The 26453-nt window shown below is 41.8% G+C and overlaps 2 protein-coding genes across 2 annotated transcripts in view; one reads left to right on the top strand and one right to left on the bottom strand.

Moving 5' to 3' along the window:
* The window catches only part of AKR1A1 (aldo-keto reductase family 1 member A1), a 357612-nt gene that overhangs the window by 48987 nt on the left and 282172 nt on the right, over positions 1-26453 (top strand). The gene's annotated exons all lie outside the window — the stretch shown is intronic.
* Positions 1-26453, bottom strand: part of EIF2B3 (eukaryotic translation initiation factor 2B subunit gamma) — a 92175-nt gene that overhangs the window by 39836 nt on the left and 25886 nt on the right. The window contains exon 6 of the mRNA XM_048944993.1: positions 6584-6673. Coding sequence (XP_048800950.1) covers positions 6584-6673 — 90 coding nt within the window. The remainder of the gene's footprint in view (positions 1-6583; positions 6674-26453) is intronic.

Genomic DNA, 26453 nt, shown 5'->3' with positions numbered 1-26453 from the left:
GAGCTGCCCAGTTCCCAAGTGACTCTGCACTCGAACCAGGTTCTTCTGAACTCAGAATCTCCTTACGTTAGGAAACTCAATTGCCACCCATGTGCACGATGGAGAAGCTGTAACATCTGAGCAAACAAGAAAATGGCATCTGTTTTTAGAAAAAAAGCAACAAAATGCAAGACAAATAGCTTTTGGAGGTGGTACAACCTGGGTGCCTATAGATGAATTGCCTATCATTTCCTATTGGAAGTTTCTGTTCTCATCTGTTTATAAACTTTGCCAAAATTTAACTGTTTTGGCTGAAATTACCCATGCCAGGTGTTTGCCTCAAGCTGATTTTTGTTGGACAGCTTCATCAAAAATGTCTCCGCTATTTCCAAGAACAAAATTATGGAAAAATACTTTGTTTTGTCCATGCTAAAAATATTTCAGCTACTCTGCTGAAAAGCTCTTGCACTTCCATGCTTGCAATTTGGCACAGAGTCATCTTTTTGTCAGGGTGTTACATTCATAAACATAAGAAGTGCCCATACTACATCAAACTCACTCTGAAAAACCACTGTAGGCACACACTTGGAGAAGACCTCTTCTGCAGCTAAATTTTCTTAGTCCTTCTACGTTGGGCATGCTCATTCTTTGAGTCCCATCCTACAAGGTACTTGGGCTGCTTTATGCACTGCTCCTCAGAGTAACAGAGCAAATTCCAGCCAAGCTGGATAAATTCAGAGCATCAGATCTCGTTCTGCTGGCCGACCTGACAGGTGATAAATCTGTGCTGATAACAGCTACTCCACTAGCAGGAGTCACAGTAGCCTCATTGAACATATATATGAATCTCATTCTTAGAACTGATACATGTATCTTCCATATACATATATATACACACACATTTAAACACAATTTTAAATGAACATCAGGGTAACAGTTTGGGCACACAAATTAAGAAAAGCCAGACCTATGTTGCTTATACAACCCTAATTAAGACCTTGTGTGTACAGATTATGACACAAGCCTTAAAAACGTATTCACCTACTTCTCTCTCCCCAGTCTCCATTTCTTCTTCACTCAATGTAAAGATGCACTATGCCCTGGGGATAAATGAAGGTTGTGTAATGAGGCAGAAGAATGCTTGCCTCATTTGTTAGAACATGTGTGTTAAATATACAAGGCAGAGAGCTGCAAGAGAACTGCTAATATTTAAAGCAAATGAATGATGCCTGAAAAACTATTTTTCTTTTAATTCCCTTCTGTCACAGGAATCTACAGAAGCTGCTGAATGCAGATCACAAATCCAACTTCTGCAGGTTGCTACTGGTTAAGTGCTTTTGATTTGCTCAGAATCACCTTGCAACTGTCATCAATAGAAAAGATTCTTCCAGCATTTCAAGAACTCCATACGATAGTAAGGACTGAAAAACAGCATACTGAAGATATAGAGGCTTCAAACTTCAACTGATGTGTGCCTTAGCTTCCCTTTTGAGTATGGAGAAAGACTTCTTTAACAGAAGTGCTGGAAAGACATTTAATGAAATGCATACAGACTATTCTAGTAGCAGCAATGAACATCTGAATCTGACGGGAAAGCATTTACCCTATCCTCAGAACACATTTAAACAATGAGAAGAAAGAAATCTTAACTACAGAAATTAAATATAATGTTAAACAGTATCTCCTTCACTGAACATCTCAGGTGCCAAATGATGCAATGTCACAGAGGAGAAGAAAAAAGAACAGAGTTATGTAACTGGAAACTGCACTGTAATGTGTGGCACATACAGAATCACAATGCTGCACAGGAATCCTCAGCTGTGGCACTTCCTAACTGCCAGGAGTTTGACTTGTGAAGTAAGCATTTAATAACAATAACTTGCAGAGGTAACTTAAGAAGTATGACCCCATACTTCCTTGTTTTAAGCAGCCTCAATCTGGCCTCCGATTTTCTGGTATCCCTCAGTAAGAGGTGGAAATGGCAGACTGCACACGGCTACTGCTTTCAGCTGTGAGCAAGACGAGATCTGAACACATGTAACAGATGTGCACATACAGGTAACAAATGACTGGGTACAATATCACTTATGTACATGTGTATCATAAAAGCATATTGCTTATATACTTCTAAACATCTAGGCAAGATAGAAAGAGAGATTCACCTTTAAAACTTAAATTTTCAAAACAAAGGATTGCTTTATTTTTACCCTCCCTTCCCCCTATCAGGTACATTATTTCACCAGGCTACAGCTTTAGAAATAACCTAAAAAACAGAATGCAACAAGACAACTTCACTTTTGATCACATTTCCTTTGCTAGCAGCTCTGACAGCATTGTTAGCAAGCAAACTGCCAGCACGTAGTAAAGAAGTCTGGGTGCATGTCTGTGCAACGCTCTGTGTTCACAAAGCCAGAATCTGCCCTCCGCTACAGATGAAGTTCACAAGGAAAAAAGGAATAAGGACTCTCTTCTTCCATCTGCCCTGAATGCAGCAACAAGGCAGGATTCCAACCTAGCACTCAGAAGAGTGCCAAAAAGGGGACTGGCTACTGTGCTGGCTGCCACCCCAGGGCCCCAGGGGTGTGAGGCCCGCCAGCTGTGGGGTGGAGCCATGCCCCCAGCCAGCTACAGCCTCTGCTGCTGTCTTGCCTGCTGGCTGGACCTGCCTAATGATCTTTTTAAGAAAAGCAATATTGTGCAGTTCATCACGCAGTGCAGGTGTTCACCTTCAGCTGTCGCTGCCCTGTGCTGGCAGGGTAGCTCCAGCAGCCAGCACTTGTCTGCCTTCCCCGTTGCATGCAGAGCAGCACCTACGGCCAAATGAAAGCATCCAAGGCCAGCTTTATTCTGAAAAATGAAATGTTTAGGAAAGAAAAGCTCCTGCCTGAGTGCAGGGAGAACAGATTTTTAACTGTGCAAAGCCGTGGTGCAGTTGAGCAGAGTAGAGCTTCGAGTCACAGCAAGGAGGATGAGGGAGGATGGGTCCACCCTGGTGGTGCAGTGGAGCAGAGAGAGAGGAAGGAGTCAATTCCAGCTGCAAGGAAGGACAAACTGCTTGGGGCAGTAATTTCTTCGGCTGTTCCCCAGGTCATCGTGGAACCACCTGTGTTTCACTTTGGCAGATTAAGGGTAGGTCTGTCACATGCCTGAAGCCTCAATTTCACAAAGATGCGTGTTAAACTGGAGGCTGAGAGATAAATGGAGATGGAGACATTAACTACCAAACTCCATTTTTTCCTCGACAAGGAAAGAAAAAGCAGTTTATTTCCCAGGTGTAAAGACTCTTAGGCCCGTGATGTCTTTCATTTTTGTCAGGATGTACAGATTTGAGGGGTTTCTAATAGACAGCCCATTTCCTCTGACTTTCATTCAAAGGCAGTACAGATTTCTGCTTTTAGAACTCAGCAACTTGTATGGTTTCCTAAAGCACAATAAGACTTCAGGCAAGAGAATCTGTTATTCAGGCCTTTTAAAATAGTTCATAAAGATGTATTAAAGGACTACGAACTGAATTACCAACTCCTGAACAGTGTTTTGACCTCTCCAAGCATCCCCCAAGGTACAGTCTCAGTGTTGCCAAACACACACTGATTATTCTCCAAACAATCCCACACAGAAGATGAAACAAGTGCACAGACACATTAAGGGGTTTGTCCAGCAACACAAAGACAGCGGCCGTGCTGATAATAAAACCTCTGTATAATGCTCCATTTGGGAACTGAACAATAAACGGAGCCTTTTTCTATGGGTGTCATATTACAGAGTTGTCCCAAATCCTAGCATCAGATTCACGTGTGTGGACAAAACAAGATGTCAGCCAGTTCACCCCCCCGTCCCCATTTTCCTAGTAGTTGCTAGCGATTTCTGACTTTACATACAACGCATATATTAACCTGATCAAAGCAGAGGAATGCAATTTATTCTTACAGGTGCAGCTATATGCAAACTACATTCTCGGTGGGAGAGCTGGTTGCCATTTTAACCACATCTCAGCAGCTAAACTCGGAGTACACTGGGCTTTTATCCCACTTGAGCAACAGATCCCACACACACAACCACAATAGTTTGCATGCAATTCTTTGACCTGGAAGTAATCATAACTTTCCTCTGTAGAATGGTGAGCAGTGACCAGTTGTAGGACCTGATATTTTTGCTGCTGGGCAGGATTTTTTCTGCTCTCGTAAGTCAAAATACAATTTGAATTAAATACAGCAAAAAACAAAAAACAAAAACAAAAACAAAACCAACCCCAACGCTTTGCAAAACTACAAACAATGAAAAAAGGTGTTCTGCCTGCCATCAAGCCTCGCTGTTAAAATATTAACACAATGTAAATATTGTAATATTGAGGAAGTACGCTGTGTCAGTACTTCCTGGCACCACACAAGAGCTTCACTGTTCACTTCAATCCCTGCTGTTAGTTTTAAACACGCACAACTTAAACAAGGCATCTGAGCTTCTCCAGTCCTGGGGCAAAATTGCAGAGAGGCAAAGTCTTACTGTACGCTTTCTCTAGACTAAAACCCAAAGTATTAAAAAGATTCCCCAAACCCAAACAATTATGTCGATGTCAGGACTTTTGAGGGAAAAATATTATGCAGGGTCTTTCAAAAGTCCTGGCTTATTGCTGCCAAACAAGGAAAGATCTCTGGGTATGCACTGTCCTCCCCTTCCTTAGCAAAGAAAAACAAGCTACAAATGCCCACCGATGCCAGAAGCCTGAAAGCCCAACTTATTCATCATGGCAAAAGGCCCATTCTCCAGATCTGCCAGTTAAACACATTACTAGCAATTGATTCTCTCCCTCTCAGTTCAAAGGATTAGCAGCATATATGTAATGAAGTGAACGAGGCAGCTACCTGCTGTTTAAGTAAGGCAAATGTGGCAGTCAGACCTGAGGAGCACAGGATCACAGCAGCTAGACAGTATTTGTAATGAAGGCTTATGTAAAATAAAGACAGCTTCATAAAACAAAACAGACAAAATGATCTCTGGAAAATAGCCCTGAATAAACCTGCAAAAATCCAGAAGACTTGATCTGGAGGCAACTTGAGGAATGCAGAGCAGAATTTCACTCCGCTGGCTTTGGTTAATAGAGTTTAGGCAAAATCATGCCACTCATAAAAGCAAAGATTTTGCCAGCTTGAATGGAAACAGGATAAAGCCTTGAAATCTGAAATGACCAATGTTTATGTTTAGGGGCCTCATGCACTGTGACATGTCAGACAAAGACTGTCCTTGTTCCCCAAACACAACGACCCAAATTCAAAAGAGAATGAAGTATACCAAGAAAAAAACTGAATGTGTGAAGTGTTTCCACATATTCAAGCAGTGCCTAATCCCAGCAAAACTGCATGGCTGAGATTTCCAGGCATTAATTCTACATGTTGTATTATGACAAAAGAGATGCATACACACTGCTTCATGCTTCCACAGAACCCACAGAGTCCAAGATGTCAGCGACTTTTTAAAATATAGGTAATAAAAGGCTTATTTCAGATTTAAAATGCCTTCTCCTGAAGCCTTCTCACCTTTCAGGCATTCTCACACACCAATGGGATCTAAAATGACTTGCACAATGCTCCCACGTGCCAGTCACAGCAGCAGATAAGCTTTATTCTTATGCATGGTAAGAAATTGCCCTGAGGGTTAACACAGATTTTCCACTTAATTTTAGCTCACTCCCAGAACCTTATTCAAAGAGCTCCTTTGAACACATACACAACTGCATCACCAGATTTGTATATGGTCAAGGCTACCACAAATCCCCTTACTTACCCACCCACAATGTTTTCTCACATCAATTTATCTACTAAGAAAAGCACCAGGAACACAACACTTACTCAACCCCTTTATCTTTCATCTTACTTAAAAGGGAGAAAAACTCTTGAGAAGTCAGCGAGCATTCAATATATGTGTTGTACATGATGAGAGAGCTGCAAAAATTCTCGGAACAAGACATCAATTCCAAAACCAAACTACTTACTGTGAGGAGAGTTGTTCATTTGTTTGTTTTTTTAAAGATAAACAAGGGTGGGTTTTTTTTTTGTCCATTTCATGAAATATTATAGCTAAGATCCTTCTGCACTTCCATAAATGGATGTTTTTCTTGCTCTCAGTGGGTGGTCTCAGAGTTTTGACAGAGGAACATCACAAGCTAAAAACATAGGATGCTGCAGAGATAGCCCACCTGCAGCGGTGTTGGATGTGAGGGGGGAGAGGAAAGGTGATTTCAAAGGCCAAAACAGACTGTGGTGGGGGAAACCAAAGGTCAGAAATGTATTCACAGCCCTAACAATGGGGGAGCCCTGGCAAAGTGAGCAGCCAAGAAACACAGCTACATTAGGATAAAAAGAGATGCAGAACGAAGCAAAAATTTTAGCTTTTATTTTGCCATTACTAGATTAAAAGAGAAGCCTGAGCAAGAAAGCCAGGCATAATGCTTAGCATTTTCATGACATTGAAGCTGTTTGTTTGTTTTTAATTAGCTTATTTTCCATTGGCAGCCAATTTAATGAAGCAAACCTCCCTTTAAAAGCTCCAGTCTGAAGTACCTGTCAGTGCAAACACCTGCTGTGACTTTACACTGTGTTTGGTTTCTTACCTGTTTTCTACAAGGAAGTCTACCACATATTTCTTCAGACAGTAGAGATGGGCATCCATCAGCCCTGTTCTGATGTGCATCCTGGGGTGCCTAGAAGAGGAAAAAAAATGATAATCATGGAGCTTTGCATGCCTGTTTGCAAGACTTTGGCTTTGCAATGAAGTCAGTGGATTGTGAGAGGTTTGCAAAGGTAGATCTGCTTCTTTCTTCCCACTGCTGGATTATCAGACAGGAAAATAGTGCAGGCTGCCATTACTGGACTCTGTCTGCAAACTTACACCTGCTGGCCCTGGGCTGATTTGCTGCGAAAGAAAACACCTCCTCCAAGGAGTCATTACTCCTGCTACATCTTCTTATGTAAGTGGAAATTGCACATTACTGGGCAGGAAGCCAAAGTAATGGGCCCAGAGTGCTAAAAGTTACAGTGGGTAATGTCAGGGTACAATAATTCAAAGCTTCTGGCTAAGTGCCTGCCTTAATATGCAAGGCTGTGCATGTTCCACTAGCAAACACAACACTACTGTGTTTTTTTCCAGCTCTTCCTGGAGGCAAATAGGGGAAGGAGATGGGGTCTGCCCACCTTCCCAGCACTACACATTACAAATGACTGCCATAGCTCGATTACTAAGCATTTGCACCTCCAGTCCAATAAGATGGAAAACATCAGGAAAACTCCCTCTCATCATCAGCCAAACAATGGCAAACAGGGAATTCTTACTTTTCAAACCAGGGGCACATTAGCATCTCAGTAACTCAGAAGTCTCTATCAGATCCACTGTTTCAAGAACAAAGCCAACAGTCCAATTACACTGGAATGGTTCAAGATGTCGTGGGGCTATTAAGGAAGGAAATCACAACCTATACCTGAAAGGACCTATATTTTCATTTTTTCTCCTTTGACACCCAGATTTTGTAATGGAGTCTGAATGAATACATCTTACCAGCATCTTCCAGCCAACTTTGTTCTCTTATTCCAGGACACACTAAAGTCAGATGTTTACGATCAAGATCACTTTTACTAATTAGCTAAGTAAAGGGATCACTCAACTTAGGCTAGTACATGGATAAATAAACCAATACTAACACACCGAATGCTTGCTAATACCAAACTTATCTAGTATACCAAGGCATTCTAGTATTCTAGCCATTTTTTCAGAGCATATCTTGATTAACACTGAACAACCAAAGGTCTTAAGATTTCATGAATTCAGATGGCATTTCTCAAGCACGTCATTCAAATCAAACCAAGGGTATTATTAACTAGTGATACATTCTGTAAGGCCTGCTTGTAAGGAAAAGTTCCTGTACATGAGTTGTGTGGCACTTTGGAGTAAGTATTTGGTACTAAGAAGTGATAGATATACCTCATTAACAAAACATGAGCTCACCTAGCAGTGCTCCAGTACTGATGTTATCAGTGGCCCAGATGTTGCTGTGGAAGTCAGCCCAAATAGCAATGTTCTTTATGCAAGGAAAGGGAATCTACTGAGTTTAATGAGGCCTTGCATTTGCAAATTCGCAAACTTGCTACTGTTCTGCATCCAGAGGATGGTTTCCTCATTGGGGATTTATGGGACAGAGAATTTTTCCATCTTCCCTGAGAAAAAAAGATCTCTTGTACTTATAAAATGAATATATTAACTAATATATTTATAGAGAGAGAGAACAGGAAAAGAACAGTTCTTAATTTGAAGATGACACAGCTTCAGTGCCAGTATGCCATTTTTTTTCTCTCTATTCAAGCTTCCTTTAAGTACAAGGCAGGAGAAGGTAACAAGGCTATAAGCAGAACAGCATAAGCCAGGAATTCCTCAGTAAGTGCCAGCTCCGCTGCCAGTGTCTGAGCAGCTTTCACACATCCAGTCTCCCCACCTGCAAACTGAAATGACACTGTTTGGCTACACCTCAGTGCATTGAGGATGTGTAACTACATGCCAGCATTAAACAAAAGTAGCTAAGCAACTTTACAACAGAGTTACTTAAAATCTGTGTAAGCAGACAGAGCAGCACAGCGCTGTCCTTTCAGCAGCTTCATCACACCTCGAGTGCTGAAAGTCCAGCCAGATCACAAGAAGAACTGGAGCACCACTCTAAGTTGGCTTTCAGTGTAGAATATATGAACAATAAGGGAATGTCGTGCTGAACAAGAGGGAGGTCCCACAGTGAAAATCCTCTGAAACACAGACCACCTAAGAGATGCGCAACAGAATAGTCCCATAGATTAATATTATAATCACATCTCAGAGGTCAAACAGGCAAGTTTGGGCATATGCATAAACAAAACTGTGATTTCTGTAAACCAGACTCGAGGAGAAAATAGCCACGCTAACCCGGGCTGATAAGAGCACTGTCTCATAACAAGCCACTAAGGATGATACCAATTTTCACTGACTAACACTTAAACCAGTTTATCCTCAGGTAAAAGAACAGGAGTCAAATAATCTAATAGATAACAGCAAACTCCATCACCATTTCAAATGAGCATCTGGCTACTAATATGGAAAGCCACACTCCCTCCCCACGCCTCTGATCTCCCCCGCCATCAGCTAATCTTTACAACATATGAAAAATGAGCGAGTCAGAAGAACAGCTGATACGGAGAGAATCGAATAACAAACAATGCAGGACTGAGAGCTGGCGCACCTACACTTATCGCTCAGAAGGAGATAATGCACAGCACTTTTAATTATATCATCAAAGCAACAGAGAAGGTAGTGGGAGGGGCTGGCTGCAGACGGGTACGTGTTAATGCATGCAGGGCTGGGTAGTTTATCAAAAGAGAAAGGCTGGATATATATCTGAGAGGGTCACCGGAGAGATGAAAGTTGCAACAGCCATTGTTGGAGCTCTTTAATGAGCGAGGGACGTCAAATGTGAAGCCCCTAGGAATCACACCAATTACTACGCGAACTTCAGTTCAATCTAGCAAATGTAATCAAGCACGAGTCATTAAAATACATGGTAAAACTCCCATTGGCGCTGCCACTATAGCATCTATTATGGCCTGTGCTCCCATGCAAGGGAGGGGGCTGCTCCCCGTTGTAAGCGCTGTGTGTTATGTTAAGCGATGGCAGATTTCAGCCCTAATGATGCGGCACAGAGGGCTCCCTGGCAGAAAGTTGACAATGAGGAAGCTCGCAGAGATCTGCTGAGAAGTGAGGAAAAGATCGGCAATTAAAAGAGCAATTTCAAAGAATGCAATTTAATGTGTAAAATTAGCTTTTATCAGCACCTAATTCCACAAAATCCTGACTCGGGATGAGAGCGCACAAAGGTCTGCAAGAGGCCTTAAAAAGGCCTGTGCCCGTCATTCCTCACGCGCCATTGTGAAATAATAAGCAGTACTAACAGGATTGATGCATGCTTCGTACATGGCATTGCTTTGAAAGCGGAGCCCAGAGCTTTTTTCTCCCTGATAACCTCGCTTGGGATTTCCTCCCTCGGGGAAGTCAAGCACTGATAGCGCAACCTTCCCTTGTTAAAGGCAAAAAGATGGACAATTGTTTCAACTGTAAACTAATTAAGAGCGATTACCACCGAGAGCTGGAGGTTCCAAGCAGCCCCGCACTCCCACTGACAGTGTGATAATGCCACGCTGGGGTCAAAATCATAAATCTGAAGAGAGCGCACACAATGCTTAAAGCCAAAAAGCTTCTCTACTAAGCATGGGATATTGCCACATTAACCTCAGCACCTCACAAATAAACTAGCTGAGAAAGAGAAATCCCATGGCCTCCTTCCCTTTAACTTCATACAGCTGTTGGTGGAAAATATGAAGGCCTTTAAATAGTCTCAAGGACCCGGGGCTATCTGTACTCCAACACTAATCCGAGCAGTGACACAATAAGAAGGCAATCACAGCTACTATTAACCTGGCTTCCGAGCTGATATGTGAATTACATCCACCGTGGGCTTATGGAGTATTAGTTCATCTCCCTGCTATCCCTCAAAGAAAAAGAAATAAATTAAAAGCACTCTAAGTGAAAATGATGGATTCTGTGCATTTATTTTGTAAGTAATTGCAAGTAGCTCACAGTCTGTGTAGCCAAAGCCTATCCCTTCTTTCCCCTCCCACAACACACACTGTATTCTTGCAAGAAGTGCACCGTCCGCTTCCATCACACCGTGCTGACCCTGCCTGTCTGCATTGGAGGTGGTGCTCTCCTGTTGACACAAAACCTGTGTACAGACTCACACTAAGAGAAGCCTTACAGCAAAAGCTGCCAGACCACCTTTCATGTCTCGAGCATTCCTACTTTTAAAGGGAAAAAAAAAAATCCCTAAAATGCACTGCTCATTTACGGGACAGCTCTTGGCTGTAAACTCGCTAATAATAAAAGACCACTGTTACACTGGCTCTTCAAAAATCCCAGACACCTTATGACCTTAATTTTTACACAGTGCTTTTGGCCAAAAGGATCCCAAAGCACTTAGCAAAATGAATGTCCCCACTGTACGGCGGGCCCGCGTTGCCCACCAGTGAAATGCTGCCATCTCTGGGCTGAACAGCAGCAGCTGTGGTGCACGGCTCTGCTCCCTGTCCTGGGTTGTCCTGCAAAACTGGGCCGGGCCACCCGCCTTCTGCCAGCTCTGCAGGAGGGCTGAGCAAAGTTTAATTAGAGGAATCACATCATCTATCATAGAATGGCTCTGGCTGGCAGTAAGCTGTTTCTCAGGTGGAAGAACTGGTTCAGCTGTGTTCTGAGGAACACCTGGGTGATGTAAGGCAGCTGGCACAGCGAGGAGCAGGGCACAGTCTTGGCAGAAATACCATCACCAAGCCTGGATTTAAAGGTGGCACGGATTGCTGCTGCCTGATGGACTGTGCCATGGCCCCCCCAGAGACCCTGCCTCCCAAGCTCAGTCACCCCAAGTTCTTGGTGTTGCTCTTCCTTCAATTTTCTAACAACCTTATTTACAAAAACAAGAGGGCATCACGCAACACTCTTTGGTCCCTTGAGGGTCTAGCAGGGAAGGATGTAGCATGTTCACAGCACAGCTCTCCCATCAGACACCCCAGCACCTGCCTGCAGACAGCCTGCAGACACCCAGGAACGTAACACTTCATCCTCCCAAAGCTGCTTCTGCAGAGGCCCTGCACCAAGAATGGCAAGTAGTTCAAAATCCAAATGTTTTATTGATCTAATGACCCAGAGTTGCTTGAAAGCCTTCCGAATAATAAATATTTTTCATTTATAACCTTCATCATGTGCCATTTTTCTTTGTTGTATTATATTATTAATATGCTCATGAGACTCTAATACAAATTATGAACCTACTTCTGACAAGAAGATGTTGAAAACTTTTTGGTAAAGAAACGTGCTTTCATTGAAAGCCAAAGATTAAGTCATTTTCTCTAGAATAAAGAGTATAGGTTAGCAGGCAGAGCTCAGGATTAATATTTGTTCAAGGTCAGTAATGGTTTACAATAAGCCAGCATGACCTTCCATACACAACGACTCATTATCTTGGCACCAGCGCCACAACTGAACATTTACATCTCTCTGACTTCAGCGCTGAGCAGTGAAGGTGCTGACGGCTGCAGGGCCAACTCATCATACAGCCCTGCACAGAATGTTTTTCCTCACCCTGCTCCAGCTTCCTCTTAGGAAAGTGAGAGCGGCAGCAATTCCTCGCCCACTCCAAGAGGGTGAACGCTTCCTGGGTGCACGAGCATCCCCTGGGAGCACGCCGACACAGCTGCTGGGGTCAGCAGTTTCCCTAAGCTTGGTTCAAGGGGCTGCTCTGCCACACTGAGTGCTAACAGCTGTAAGGAACAACGCGAGGGCTGGGGCTCCCCGCAGTCTCCCTACCCCCTTCTCCTTTCCCTGCCCTATACTGAAATCCAGGCCGTGCACATCTTTTACACGAGGTGCTTTTCTATTAGGTGCTGGTCTGCGAGAACACCCACGTGCTTCACTGGGGAAACAAAAGAGGGACCAACGTGATAATAAGGATGGAGTTTGGTATGAAGAGAGGAGAATACACTGAAGGAGGGCAGGGACTGCCAGAGACATTATTAATAGGTTCTATCCTTGAGCTCCAGCAGCTACTTGTTCTGCACACAGAGAAAAAGGATTAATCAAGCCTTGCACGTAAAGTTTCTTTCTCTGGTGTGCCAAAATATTTAAAGCAGTACACACGAAGTGAAAGCCTTTTTATTATATACATTCAGTGTAATAATCTTATGCTACAGTTAAGGCTGGGATGACAATGAAGTAGATTACTGTGCACTATAACCAATTCAATTCCAACACAACAGGACACGGCTTAGTCACTTCGTTCAGATTTGGTATTTGAGCTTATTTTTCTTATGCTGAGCTAAACTGTGATTTAAGAGATTTAATCAAGCTTTGGGAAATGCCTTCTTTGCTAAAGGAGGAGAAAGAACTAAAAGTCTGCACCTGGCAACCCTAATGATTTCCAATTTTCAGCTCATTTTGCTTCCTGCTTAGTGGAAATTTACCTTAGCAAATAATTGTTCCCTAAGATCACCAGGGCTGAAAGGGATGACAACACATAAGAGGAACAAGTTTTAAGCAAACAAGCGAAGCTGGAGGATTGAGTGGAGGCTACTGAAGAACAGCAGTTCCTGCTGATCCCTCCTACATCAGTTCCCAAAGGGCTGAGCAGCAGACATATGATATATTTTCTTAAATCAAATAATTACAGTAAATGCATGGGAAACAGTGAAACTGAATACTGGGTCAAAGCTGTAGGTCACTAGCAATATATAGCTTAAACACAGGAAGGTTGCCACAGTTTCTTTATGTCACTGCCCTAGACTCAAAGGCAAACAGAACCAGACCCAGCACGACACCTCGCCCAACAGAGCTTTGCTTCTGAGGGCTCCAAGGGTGTTCTGTGCCTCTCGGGCACAGAGGGGCATTTTCCTCACAGATAGAACTTACGGCGTAGGATCTGCAAAATGCAGGTACCTCATGAGAGCCTTCTTCACTATGAGTTGCTTACAATTAAAAATCTCTTTTGAAATGTGTTACTGTGCACAGGCCACACCTGATCACTCACTCTCCTTTGATAGTATAGTACTGGGACAAATCTGCCTCCCTAAAGGAAAACAGAGCTCAAGCTATGACTCAGCCCCTGCACTGAGGTACACCTCAGGCACACGGCAGCCTGGAGGTAGGGCTACATCAGTTTTGGGTCATGAGATCTCAGGGCACTGAAAGCCAGCAGGGCTCAGGACAGCATCAGCATCCAAATGCTCCATTCTCTGCAGAGCCAGGCAGTTAAGTGGTATAAATTCCACACAAGTAAAAGAGATGCTTCCATGCTTTGCCATTTTGAAAGACACTACAGTATTTGTCAGCATATATTTTAGAATTATATAACATGCAGTCATTAAAACAAAGCCTTAAGAATAGAGAAAGCATCATTCTTTGTGCAGAATGACAACAGGATTTAAAACCAAAAGAGAGTTAAAGTCCCTCTGAAGCCAACTGCAGCCTCCTCTTCCTTTTCCATCCAAAAGGAACTCTATGAGTAATTCTTCTAATACGTAACTTGCATTTTACAAAACATCATCAGAAACACCAGGGGATGATGAACATAAAGATCAGGGGGAAAAAAACGACATAGGAACATTTGCTACCGCAAGAAGAGTTTAACATCCACCCAAAGTCCAAGTATGCATTTTTTAAACAAGTAATTACAGCAGTTAGAACCACACTGCTTTAGTCTCTGATTAGACCAGATTACTCATAACTTAAAATTTCCAGATTTGTTAATGGCCATAACAGAAGTTACTGCAGCACATTACTGTAAGGCTCTGAGCTCACACATAAAATGCTTTCAGGAGGACACCGAGGTTGGAGTGCTACAGCATAAAGCATAAAGCTCCAGCATAAAGACCCACTGAACATAAACATACACTGCACTGAGGACAGGGCGTAATTTCCAGCATTTTTCCTCATTTTTCACCCATTGCTACACCTGAATAACAGCTTAAGATTCAGCACGGGGAATTTCACTCCTTTTGCACAATGATAATATGGCTGTTAGAAAACTGCAGTGGGCAAGAGAAAATCCTGGCCAACTCAACGCACTGAAATGATATTTTTGAGCTGTAAGTTAACTCCAGCCCTTGGATAATTACTGCTGAATGAGAAACCTCTCACAAACAAGAGCTCTGTGCAGCATGTGCTAACTCAATATAGCATGTGGGAACTACTTGAATTAGAAGATATGGGCAGTATTCACTTTAAAAAGTCTTGAAGAAAAAATTATCTTGACACTTAATGAGACACTGCTCAGTGTATTTTCATAGTCTAAATACTGATATAATTTGGTCTTTTTTTGTAGATGTCATTACAAAGTCCAGTTCCAGGCCAAAATTAGCAAGCATTTTATCACTGTGATGCAGGACATTGGCACACCTGTAGTCTCAAGACAGCTTGACTTCAGTAATTAAATAGATAGGAGAAAAGTCATTAATCTAGATTCAGCAGTCCCTAATGATGAAAGCAATAATACAGAGCCATTTTCACCACTGATCACAAGCCAAGGTTGAAAAGCAAAAGGAGAAAGACAGCAGCTGAAGCCTCTGCTATCTGCCATGCAGACTTGAGGCAATGAGACGCCTGTGGTGGGTAAGAGCATTTAGATGCCTCCACGATTTGCTCTTCAAATACTTCTCTATACCAAAACCAGAGAGGCAACAAATGCAGTCCTTCTCCTTTACAAGGCTAAATCCATAGCAGGGCAATCTCCTCATCTTGAAACACTTAGCTTCACAAAAAGAAAAAGAAAACACATAGTAGATGACCTGAAGATTATCATTTACAGTTTTATGGCAACCTCAAATACTATTAAAATGAAACAACTTCTATTCCCTTCCTTCTATTCCCTTCTTGCTTGGAAGAGACTGGGACCATTCCATCTGTGGTTGTGGACTGCTTCAGTATTATCCAACTGCATAAACGAAACTAGTGTCAAAATTAAGTTTTAAATGGCTTGAGGTTTATAGGAATTAAAGAAGGAAAAATTAAATTTGAAACTCTGCTTGTTTACTAGCACTAATTAAATATGCCAGATTTCTGGGCAAGCTTCCGAGCCTGTGGCTACTACGTTACTGGCTTGTAAAACAGTCAACAAGTACAAGAGTACAAAGCACAAATACAATAACAGAGATCTCGTGTGCAGTCCTGCCCATAGTTTGTAAAGAAAAAATGTATTGGAAACAATCTGTAACTATAAAGACCTGTGCTAAGCCTCTAGACTCTACTAGTAAAATAAAAAGGGACCAAGTCTACAAAGGCTGCTTTTGCAGAGAAGAGTACTTAAATATATATATATATATCAGAGAGAGGTAAGAAAAGCAGTAAGCACAACCAAAATGAACAGGAAGCTTTAAAAGATGTGTTACGTTTCCTTCTTCCAATGTGAGCTTCTGGGCTCCGTTCTGGAAGTATTTTGCTATTAAAAATAAAAGGGAGGCTTTGTACTTAACAGAAGCAGTGGGTCTGATTATTCACACTCACCGAATATAAACTCCTCACAAACAGTAGATTTTCTGATTACATTGGAATTTATTAAAAATACATTGATAATAAAAAGCCCCAAATTCACATCTGACGCATGGCAAGGACAATATCACACTAGGATGCCTTTTTACATTATAAACTCTTAAGGCAGGTACTATCTTCGCACTAGTTTGTTTAAAATGTAGAAAACCAAGAGCTCACAGCCTATAAGCAAACTGTAAAGCCTTAAGAAGGAACAAACTGAAGCCAACTTCAGCTGAAAGGCAGGCTCTGGCAGCTGCTCAGCCAGCCATGCAGGTGAAACAAAGCAGAACAGAACGTAAGGGTACCTGTCCCAGCCACAGGTGGGGCAGGAGATGGGGGGACAGAAGATCCGAGGCCTACAAAGCTGTTCTTTGCACATCCTTCTTTCAGGAAATGCTTCCAATTTATTTTCAGGATCTCCAGAGAAATGGCAAACAACTTTTAATGAGGAGACACTGGAGAACGATTTGCTGCCTCAACAGCTTCAAACTGAACGGCCTTACACAGCGACTGGAGTTAATGTATGTTCCCACTGTACAGTAGCCTTGCTCAACTGCAAGGAAACCAGGAATTATGCTTCAATAAAAACTCAGCCACACAAAAATTCTGCTATAAAAACAAGGCATAAACATACAACTCTCCAACTTCCAGAATCGCATACATGAGGCAGAGGGAAATGATATAAAAGTAACCAGGTTTTTGTTTATATCTCGGATTTACAAGAGGAATTCCAGAAACGAAGTTCTTCCACAGAGGCACTGATTTAATTAGCCTACAGAGCTCACTTTATTTGTATTTGGATCTCTGACGTACATTGATTAAAAAACCAAAAAGAACAACTACACAACGGATACACAGAAAACCATTTGCTAAGCCTTCTCTACGCCCAGGTGCAGCTTAAAAACTTCCAAACACACTCTCCCAGGCTCCTCCTCACATACAAATGATACTTCATAGTATATACAAAGTATGTGTGTTTTCAATTTAAAACATGACCAGATCGATTGAATCATACAATCTTGCAAACCAGCCAAAAATCAAATACAAACTGAAGCCTCAAAGCAATTTCTGGAAGTATAAACTGTACAGCGTAGCCGTTCTATTTCTGGTAAGAAGAATCACCTCTCCTTTCACAGCGCCTCTGGAAGTGACGGCAGTGCTTAAAAACACATTGTCAGGTCAGCAGGGAAACGGTTCCATTAATAAAAGACACTCCAAAATCATTCAGAAATGTTCTCTGGGGAAAATCTTGGCTTATCAAGTCAGCATTTAATGATCATGTCACAGGAGAACACTTGCTCCTTACCGTTTGAAACTTTTAATCCCAATTTTGGGCCTTCCTCAACTAACTGGCTGACATAATTAATTCCTCAGAGGTGTGAATGTAGGATTGATTCTGATCACAGCAAACAGTAACAGCGAGGGAGATGTTGCTTAGAGTCATGAACAAGACTACTAAGAACTGTTTCTCATACACTTTCTCATACACAAATGGTCTCTGGCTGTCCTTCATCCCATCAGACTGAAACCCCAGAGTACTCTAGAATTTTGAGCTTCAGTACTTTCTGTGATTTGAAGATTTTTGCTTAGGATTCAACACCTTTCTCCGAGATGCACGAATTCATATCCTTGTATCAAACTACCAATGCTTTCAAGGTGGTAAAACGATCTTTCATGACTTCAAAAATAGAAATGAGGAAACGGATAAAGGGACAAACCTGTTTGCAGCAGGTTACTCACCTGTTATTCAGCCCTGATGTCTGGCATTTCTGCTGTTCACTGCATTCTTGCCTTACGTTACAGTTATGAATCATTTAAGCTGGAAAAGACCTCCAAGATAACCAAATCCAACCACCAACCTGACCTACAGTGTCCCATTCCTTAGTGCCACATCTGCACGTCTCTGAAATACTGCCAAGGTTGGGGATTCACCACTGCCAGGGCAGCCAGTTCCATCACTCCCACTGAGAAGAAAATCCTCCTGACACTCAATCTAAACCTCTTCTGAAACAACTGGAGACCGTTTCCTCATGTCCTACATATTCATTTATGATCTTTGAGGTCAGTATTTAACAGAGCAGTATCACCTTTTATATCACCACAATCCACGGTTCAGAAACAATCAAGTCTTCACATGTAAAGCATGCATTAAGAACTGAATAAGCAGATCACACATGGCTACCCAAATCAGCCCAAAAGCATTTTTTAAAGCAGATCACCATACAAAATTTTAAAAGCATTGAGACAAATGAAAGCAATTAGTCTTTGGAGTGATAGCTTTCTAGAGGGCATTACTTTTCTAATAAAGAAAGAAAGCTATATATGAAGAACTGTAAAAGACTAAGTGTTGGATATTTGCATTTCGGCAGAGCCTCAAAGTGATGACCAAAGCTGTAAATGTGGATAGAAAAAGGCAATTCTTTTCTTGGAATTTTGAAGCTGCTGTCAGATGGCCAAACTGGAAGTGGCCATCAGCAAAGCAAACTCAGGGATTGACAAACAAAAGCATCATCTTTCCTCCTTTATCCTGGGTGATACAGACCTGAGGAAGCCCTGGCAGCACTACTGCCCTGGCTCCAAGGCTGGCTCCCACCGAGTGCCCCCGGCTCCTCCTTGCGTGGGAGCTGCACCAACGCCCACTGCACGCTGCCAGCCGGCCCTGGCAGCAGCACAGATGCTTGTATGTTAGCTCAGGTGCAGTGCCAGACTCAAGGCAGTATTTGTAAAACCAGGTCACATGCAGGCAAGGAACCACCTATCCGCAAATTTCACAGCGTGCGCTCAGGAATAGTGGCTTGTTAAGAGGAAACAAATCGTATTTCATTTTTCACTCCATGTCCAATGCTTTCCTATGAAAAACTGGAGAACGAGTAGTATTATACACAGTATTACATTTGAGCATTACTGGGATCTGAGGGATGAAACAACGTGAGTGCTGAAACTGAAAATCTAGGGATAAACATGATCTAAACATGAGCTCACGCTGCATGCAATGTTACACCAGCTGCTTCCTGCAGATTGTTTTAGCAAGAACTAAATGCAGGAAAGGCAACAGTTCATACCCCATACCCAGAGTAGCATTTTACATTTACGTTACTGACATAAACATTCATGAGTTATGAGGCTGGAGAAGTAATGTTGTGTTTATTTTAAAAAGTGAAGAAATTATGAGAGACAAATATGAAGCAGACTTCTTGAGGCCACAAAGGCAAGTAGAAGTGAGATCTCTGGACATTATTTACAAGATATTTGTAACGCAAACAGGTGATAGCACATCAATTGACATGGTATCTTTCAACCTTTCCAGCATCAGATCACCAAGAAGACAAGAGTACTATACTGCTGTGAACAGAAAGGTAGCTCATTTCAGTGGTTTTCTACAACTACCAAACTTCAACATTTTAATATTTTACTTTTTTTACCTCAAAGACAAGTGCAGATCAGTGAGAAGTAAGGTCAGACAACATTTCTGCAAACCCTTCAGGTCAACAGATGTCCAGAACGTGAGAAGTCATTTTAAACCCCACACACAAGGTTACACCTCACACACACATGAAGGCCCATCATCTATATGAACAACTCCAGCATCATAACCCCTTCCTCTGACAAATACTAAGAAAAAATGCCAAAGTTTAGGGTTTTCTTGTTTTTGCTTTTTGTTTTTTCCAGGTTGTTTCCTTCACATAACACAGCAAATCAGAACACACACAGAATCCTGCATTCTAGAGCTATGCTACTACGGCACAGATCTAAAACGAACACATTCAGTTGATGTATTCCTTAAATCTTAAACATATACTATTTTCCCAAATGGTAGGATATAGAAAAACAAAACAGCAAGTATTAATTTGGCTCAGTGATCCATTCCCTCAATAACCAGAGGCTACCTTTAACCACATCGATCTAACAAAGGAATCTAAATTGTATAAATCCACGTCTCAATTAACATTTTGTTTAGGAAGAGTTATGGAACAGAAACAGAATGTAATCATTTGCTAGCACAGCGGCTCCAGAGGTCTGGGAGGGAGCTCATGAAGAGTGAAACTGAATGTGGGAATGGTCCATTATTCTTTCAATAGCGTCTGGTGCTGCAAATTGTGTGTGTGCATACTTTCCTACTTGAAAAGCTTAAGTCTTCAGTAGCTTCTTGGTCTGGGAAAATGGCAGGCACCCAAATGCTAACACAGGGATCTAGGAAAGAAATCTACCTGAAGAACAATATTTTTCAAGTGGCTTTAGAAGTGAAAAATGGTCATAAAGAGAAGTCTCACACTCAAGGGATTTTATTCCTTCTGTCTGGCTGCAGTTAGTCAGGTGCCATTCCCTGCATACATCCCCAGCACATTCTAATGCAAGAATGGAGAGGGCCTCTCTGAAAATAATCACACTTGCTGAAAGACCTGCCCTGCATAAATATCTCTAACAACAGTACAAACAGAAATCAGCCTTCTTACCCAATACTTCAGTTGAAATTTATGGCACCGCTGGCTGTGATTCTGTTATTGCTGTTCTACCTGGCCAAGGCTCAAAGTCACAGAACTGGGAATTTCAGAGGTATTTTCAGCAATGCAGTGCTCATTTGGGGAACAAAAAAACCAACAAAAATACATACCTAGTTCTATAAATGCTGTACCAATGTGTGAGTGAACAAAGCTATATAATACACGCATCTGCAGACATGTGTTTGCACACACCATAGAGACAGGACAGCGAGAAGTTAGGGACAGGCATGGCCTCCGAAATGATATTTAATGCTACAGCTTGGGAATAATAAAGCAAGAAAAAAAATCAAAGGGAATACTGAAAAACACTCTCTTGTGCTCTTGCAAATATCACCAGCTGCTGGAAGATTTATATGCAGAAAAACTAGAAGTTCAGCTTTAACTTGAATTTCCCTCGTTTTCTTACTGATTTGCTTCCAGGCCTTGGAGTTTAATTAAAGTCCATCGGCCAATTTTTTTTTATTTTTTATTTTTTTCCATTTGAAGGCCACAAATTGTTTCTTTTAAAATCCTATTCATATCGACTGACTCAGATTTGAAAAGCACAGATTATGAATATTCCCCAGGACCCCCCTCTTTAAAAAGAAAAAAAAAATAAATAAATTAGACAAAGGATTTCAAGATCATTCACCAAAGCAGAAGAAACAGTGATTGCTGGCCAATGCACAGGTAGCCAATGCACAACGCAGCTACATGCAAGTGACACTTAAAATGAGTAACTGTGCTACGTACAGCATTCTGCATTGACAGTTTGCATATCAAGGACCAATTGCCACTCTCTCATAATTCCTAACATGACAAGTGTACATTTGATGACTGAGGAAGCAGAGGGTCTTATAAGAAGTCTCCACGACAACTGGCTAAGAAGTTTTACTGCTTGTAAAAGGGATCTCTATCTAATCTTCTTTAGTCGGAGAAATGGTGCAATAAATTCGCTGAAGAGAAAAGAAGGATTTAAAGCCAGAGAAAATCAGGATTTTTCAAAGCTGAAATGTAGAGGACATGGTGCCCTTAGGAATAGATCCCTGCTATTTACTCGATCTACTGGAAGAACTCCTGTGGAGCATGTCTTAGCAAGAGAAAGGAAAGTTTGCTATGCTCTTCATTTCCTGTGTAATTCCAGAAACTGCCAGCACAATGCTGTTTGGGGAGAACCACACAACGGCTATTCAAGAGGGAATTCAGCATTGTATTCTGAATGAATGGAAACATTTTGAAAGATATATACTTGCTGCAAGTAAAGTAAGAAGGCAAACCCAGTAAAGATCCCGGGCACACACACACCTCCAAGTAGCTCACTGATATCCTCACTCTTTCCGCTGTGACTTCCACAACATTCTTAGAATTGCTAATTGCAATAAATCATCCAAGCTAGAGTTCACAGGAGCTACGAGTAAACGTAATAAAACAGCACTAAAAAAATTATGCAACTAAAGTTCGACTGACACCAAGTATAGCCATTTGCACAGAGAGATGATCACTTGTATGACCAGAATGAAGGGAAGGCTCTTCTAAGCCCGGGCTTTCTCACATGATCTAGATGAATAGTTCTTTATGAAATTTCTAAGGGTATTTGCCTCCAGCCCACTGCAGAAATCTTCTGCTGAACATGACAACATAAAGGATTAAAACACAGACAAAAAAACAAAAACCAGCAATGCAGCACGGTAAGCAAACCACGACCATAAGCACTGGCTGAGCTCAGGAATCAGGGCCTTAGCCCCACGCAGAATCAGATCTTTTAACTGAAGAGGAACAGTCACATGCCTCATTTCACCCTTACTTTGCTTTAAACTAGGCTGTTTCCTCCCCCCAGTATTCCACATTGGCTGATAAATTCCCCAACGGCGGGTGTTAACTAACTCCGCATTCCAGTCTGCTCTGCGTCATGGAGTTCCACATCCCGCTGATGAGGAACACATGGCTGACATGTGGTGGGGAGAGCCTGACAGCACTCACACAAGTAGGGATAACTCCTCTGACCTTTGGCTTTTCTTCTCTGTACCATCCCAGCCACACAATAAGGAGTCTGTGCCCCTCTGTGGCTTCCTGGTCATTCTGGGGATGTTGGACACAAGGTGAAATCCTAAGATTTCAACAAGCAGCTACACAGTGCCTCTCCAAATATACACTGTGGCTGAAAACATATGTCGAGAGCAAAACACGGATCATTCTGTGCCTCTCCTCTAGCCAGACCATCCATAGGAACCTCTACACCATACAGATAACATCTAGATCAACGGGGGTAAAAACGCCACTAAAACAACCAGCAATGGCTACATTTCCTGCCTTTGTGCACTGCACTGCTAAAACTGCACAGTGGCAACTGTATTGAAATATTAAGCTTTTGGGTTTGTTTTTTTTTTCCTTTTTAAATGAACAGAATATTTGTCATCTTTTCAAGATCCAAGCCTCTTTTGGAGTAACAGTGAGATGCAACTTCAGTATTATCCAACCTGATGACTCACACAAAGCACTGCACTTACGGAGTCACACGCACCCTGCAGCGTCCAAACAACACGGTCATCTCTTCCTCCTTTGAAACCTTCAAAAAGTAAAACTGAGTCATGGGCTAAATGCTGCTCCGAGACCTCAGCTTCAGACAGATGACTAATGACAAGCCACACAACATGCATTTACTGACATTTAGAAACCAAATGCTGAGCCTCGTGCTCTCTGCTTTTAGTCCTATGCTTAGCGTAAAGCTGGCAAGAATCTTGCAGTAAAATTTAACCCATTGCCAATAACTCTTTCAACAGCTAAATTCAACAAAGTCCTTGCTAATATTTCCAGACTCCAAAGATCCGTGACCTCTTACCTGTACAAGTTGTCAAGACATGTTATGATCTTTCTTTTACAAACAAGATCTGGGTATATTACACATCCCTTCTGTCTCTCAGTGAATGAATAAAATAATATGGCAGCAGCAACACACAATACAGTCCAGTGGAAGCAACTGCATTAAAATCAGTTATAGCAGCACATTATTTAAAATGTAGGGGTTGATGTCTTGTGAACAGAATTTAATAGAATATTCCTGTTTGTATAACAAGCATTAGCAAATAAAAGCACCAAATCAAATGTTTCTCTTGTGTTTGGATAAATCCATTATAGAAACAATGCATAATTTCAAAAACACTTGCTTCCTGAAGTTGAAGGCTATACTCATCCCCAACATACTTGCAGAAAAAGCAGAGCAAGCTGGCCAAAGTTTAAAGGCATAATAATAAAGGCCAACTTTCCACGAAAATGAATGCTTTTTAGGTTACAGCAGTTACTTTTAGTGACCAGAGAAACTTTTCAACAGGCAAGCAGGACCTCTAAGGGAATCTTTTGAGCATCTACTCTCAGCTCACGTCTCAGAAACTCAAGGGCCAATATTTTTTCTGAAGCATTCAGCAAAGTCTTCTTTCGTAAAGAAATAAGATTGAAGCTACAGCATTTTTTAAAGCACAGTTATAGTCTGAGAAGTCAGTGTGTAAAACTCACACTCTCTTATTCAATAGAGCTAGTTCTCCTGTTTTGACTCAGAGTCAGATCTGCTTGCTTTACTGGCGAAAGTAACTTTTTACAACTTTTAAAAGTCCTACTAGTACTGTGAAACCAATTCAGTTCTGAAAAGGAGAGCCAGATTCTAATCAGGCTTGTGCATCTGCAGGACGATTATCCAAATGGACACATGCAATTCCTGTTTCTCTGTTGGAGGAGCCAAAAGCAAACCCGACTTATTTTCTGATTATTAGCATTAATCAGAAAAAAATATATTATTTATGAAAAGAGCAGATCTGAAATAACTGCAAAAATAGATTAACAGCAAAGACATTAAGATCCACACATCACTTTCAGAAAGTGACTTTTCAGAGAAAAGAGAAACACCCAGCATCTTTCCACACACAGTGAAACATCAGTTGAACGCAGAGAAAACCTTCAAGTTTTCTACTAGTGAAAACTATCATTTTTTTTCCCAGCACAGGAGCAACACCAAAGCTACCATACACATCATAGCCTTGTAGACAGCCAAGCCCAGCTAAGAGTTATTGCTCCCTGCTCTGCCCTGACTTGCTCCTCTGGGTTTCCCTACTGAGCTGGGTTATCATCACCCTCCTTTCAGATCTGCCAGAGGTACTGCTTGTGGGACCGCTCCCTACAGCACAGCGCAGAACCGACCAGGTTATCAAAGTCTTGCTTTTCCATCTATTAGAGGTAATGCACCTCATTCTGACACGTGGCTGATGAAGTACTCTATCTAGAAGAACATCTGTCCACGATCTTGCTTAGGATGCTTTACACAATGGAAAATCAGCCTCTATCTATGTCATTCCCATCCTTTCTCATGGAACTGCATTTCACAAAAGAAAAACAAATGAGCCCCCCCAAGGGCAGCAGAGAATTTCGGAGATGTCATTTTCCCAAAGAGGGCAGCTGCAGAACAGAAAGGGAACTTAGGAAGCTGCTGAGTTTATGTATGATCTGCTTATTTAAGGCAAATTATCAGCAGAAAAGGAGGCAATATCCCAAGGCGGCTGAAAGGAAATCAAGTGTATCAAAGCTATTTCAGAACTCCCATTACCTACACACTTGGCAACGCAGACATTCAGAGCTATACCACACTGTTCATTTTTAGCCTCCTGATACAAGGGGAAAGGGAAGAGAAGACTCTCTCCCGTCTTACCCTCTCTCCCCCCTTTTTACTAAAATATCTTAAAAACAGATCTGCATTGTTACTTCAAGGTTACTAATGTTAGTACTGCATATATTTATAGATGAGGTATTCCTTTCTGTCTGCAGCGCATGAGGTAATAAGTAGCTGGAATTGTCACGGTGATTTATTAACATATTCTCTAGGAGAAGCTCTGCACCTGCGTCTGTGCAGATGGAACACCCACGAAGACTGAACTCACCCTTACACAGCCCACAGTATCTTAAAAGGAAATGCTCCAAATTTAGACCTGCTCCAACAGGTGTCTTTTACTGTCTCGCTTTGCACGACCATAAATATCAGAGGTGGAGCAAAAAGTTCCCGTCCATTGTAACCGTGCTTTGAAAACAAATACTTTTGCCCCATCTCTCTCTGAAAACAAAAAAGGCAGCTATGGAATTCTCATCATTTCCTCACTCCTTCATTCTGCCAAGCCTTAAGTCAAAGATGTCACCGGCAACACCGGGCTCCAGGGATGAGCACATAGCTTTCTTTTTTCCTCTTCAAAGAGCCCTCAACTGGCTCTGAAACCTCCCCATACTGTATTTCTTTCACTCTCATCTTGCAGCTATTTGCCTGAATGAATGACATGCACAGGCTGTTCAGGGCTTTTTATAAGCTCTCATTACCCAAACAGGAACCATTTCCTTCACAAAGCCTTCCCCAGCAGCGTTAGTCTCTCTAGGCACTGTCGATAAATGTGTCTCTCAGCCCATCCTAATGGACACCAAAATGTGCCTGAACGGACGTATCTGATGCTGCTCTGCACTTGTATACTACAGGAAGGATGCTACCTGTAGGACCTGTCATCAAGATGATGGTAAGAATGGAGAAATAAATAAGTAAATGATGAACAGAAAGCTTCTGCCAAATTTTCTCTGACAATCAAAGGAGAAAAACCAAACCTCCTTTCTCTGCAATAACAATAAGAATCATTTCTCAAAACCAAAGCTGCTATCCACAACTCACAAAAAAACCCAAACAAATAAACAAAAAACCCAACAAACGAAACCAAAGCAACAAATCCTGAAAAGAAATTCTAATCGAATTGAGAAACAGAGCCACACATTACACCCTGAACTCAGAAATCCTATTGTTTCCTTCTGTAACACTTTTTATTATTATAAGAATGCCCAAGTCAA

Source organism: Lagopus muta, chromosome 5 (genome assembly GCF_023343835.1).
Source record: "Lagopus muta isolate bLagMut1 chromosome 5, bLagMut1 primary, whole genome shotgun sequence".
NCBI classification, from domain to species: Eukaryota; Metazoa; Chordata; class Aves; order Galliformes; family Phasianidae; genus Lagopus; species Lagopus muta.
Note: the sequence above shows the minus strand (reverse complement) of the source record. Positions and strands in the feature narration are given on the sequence as shown.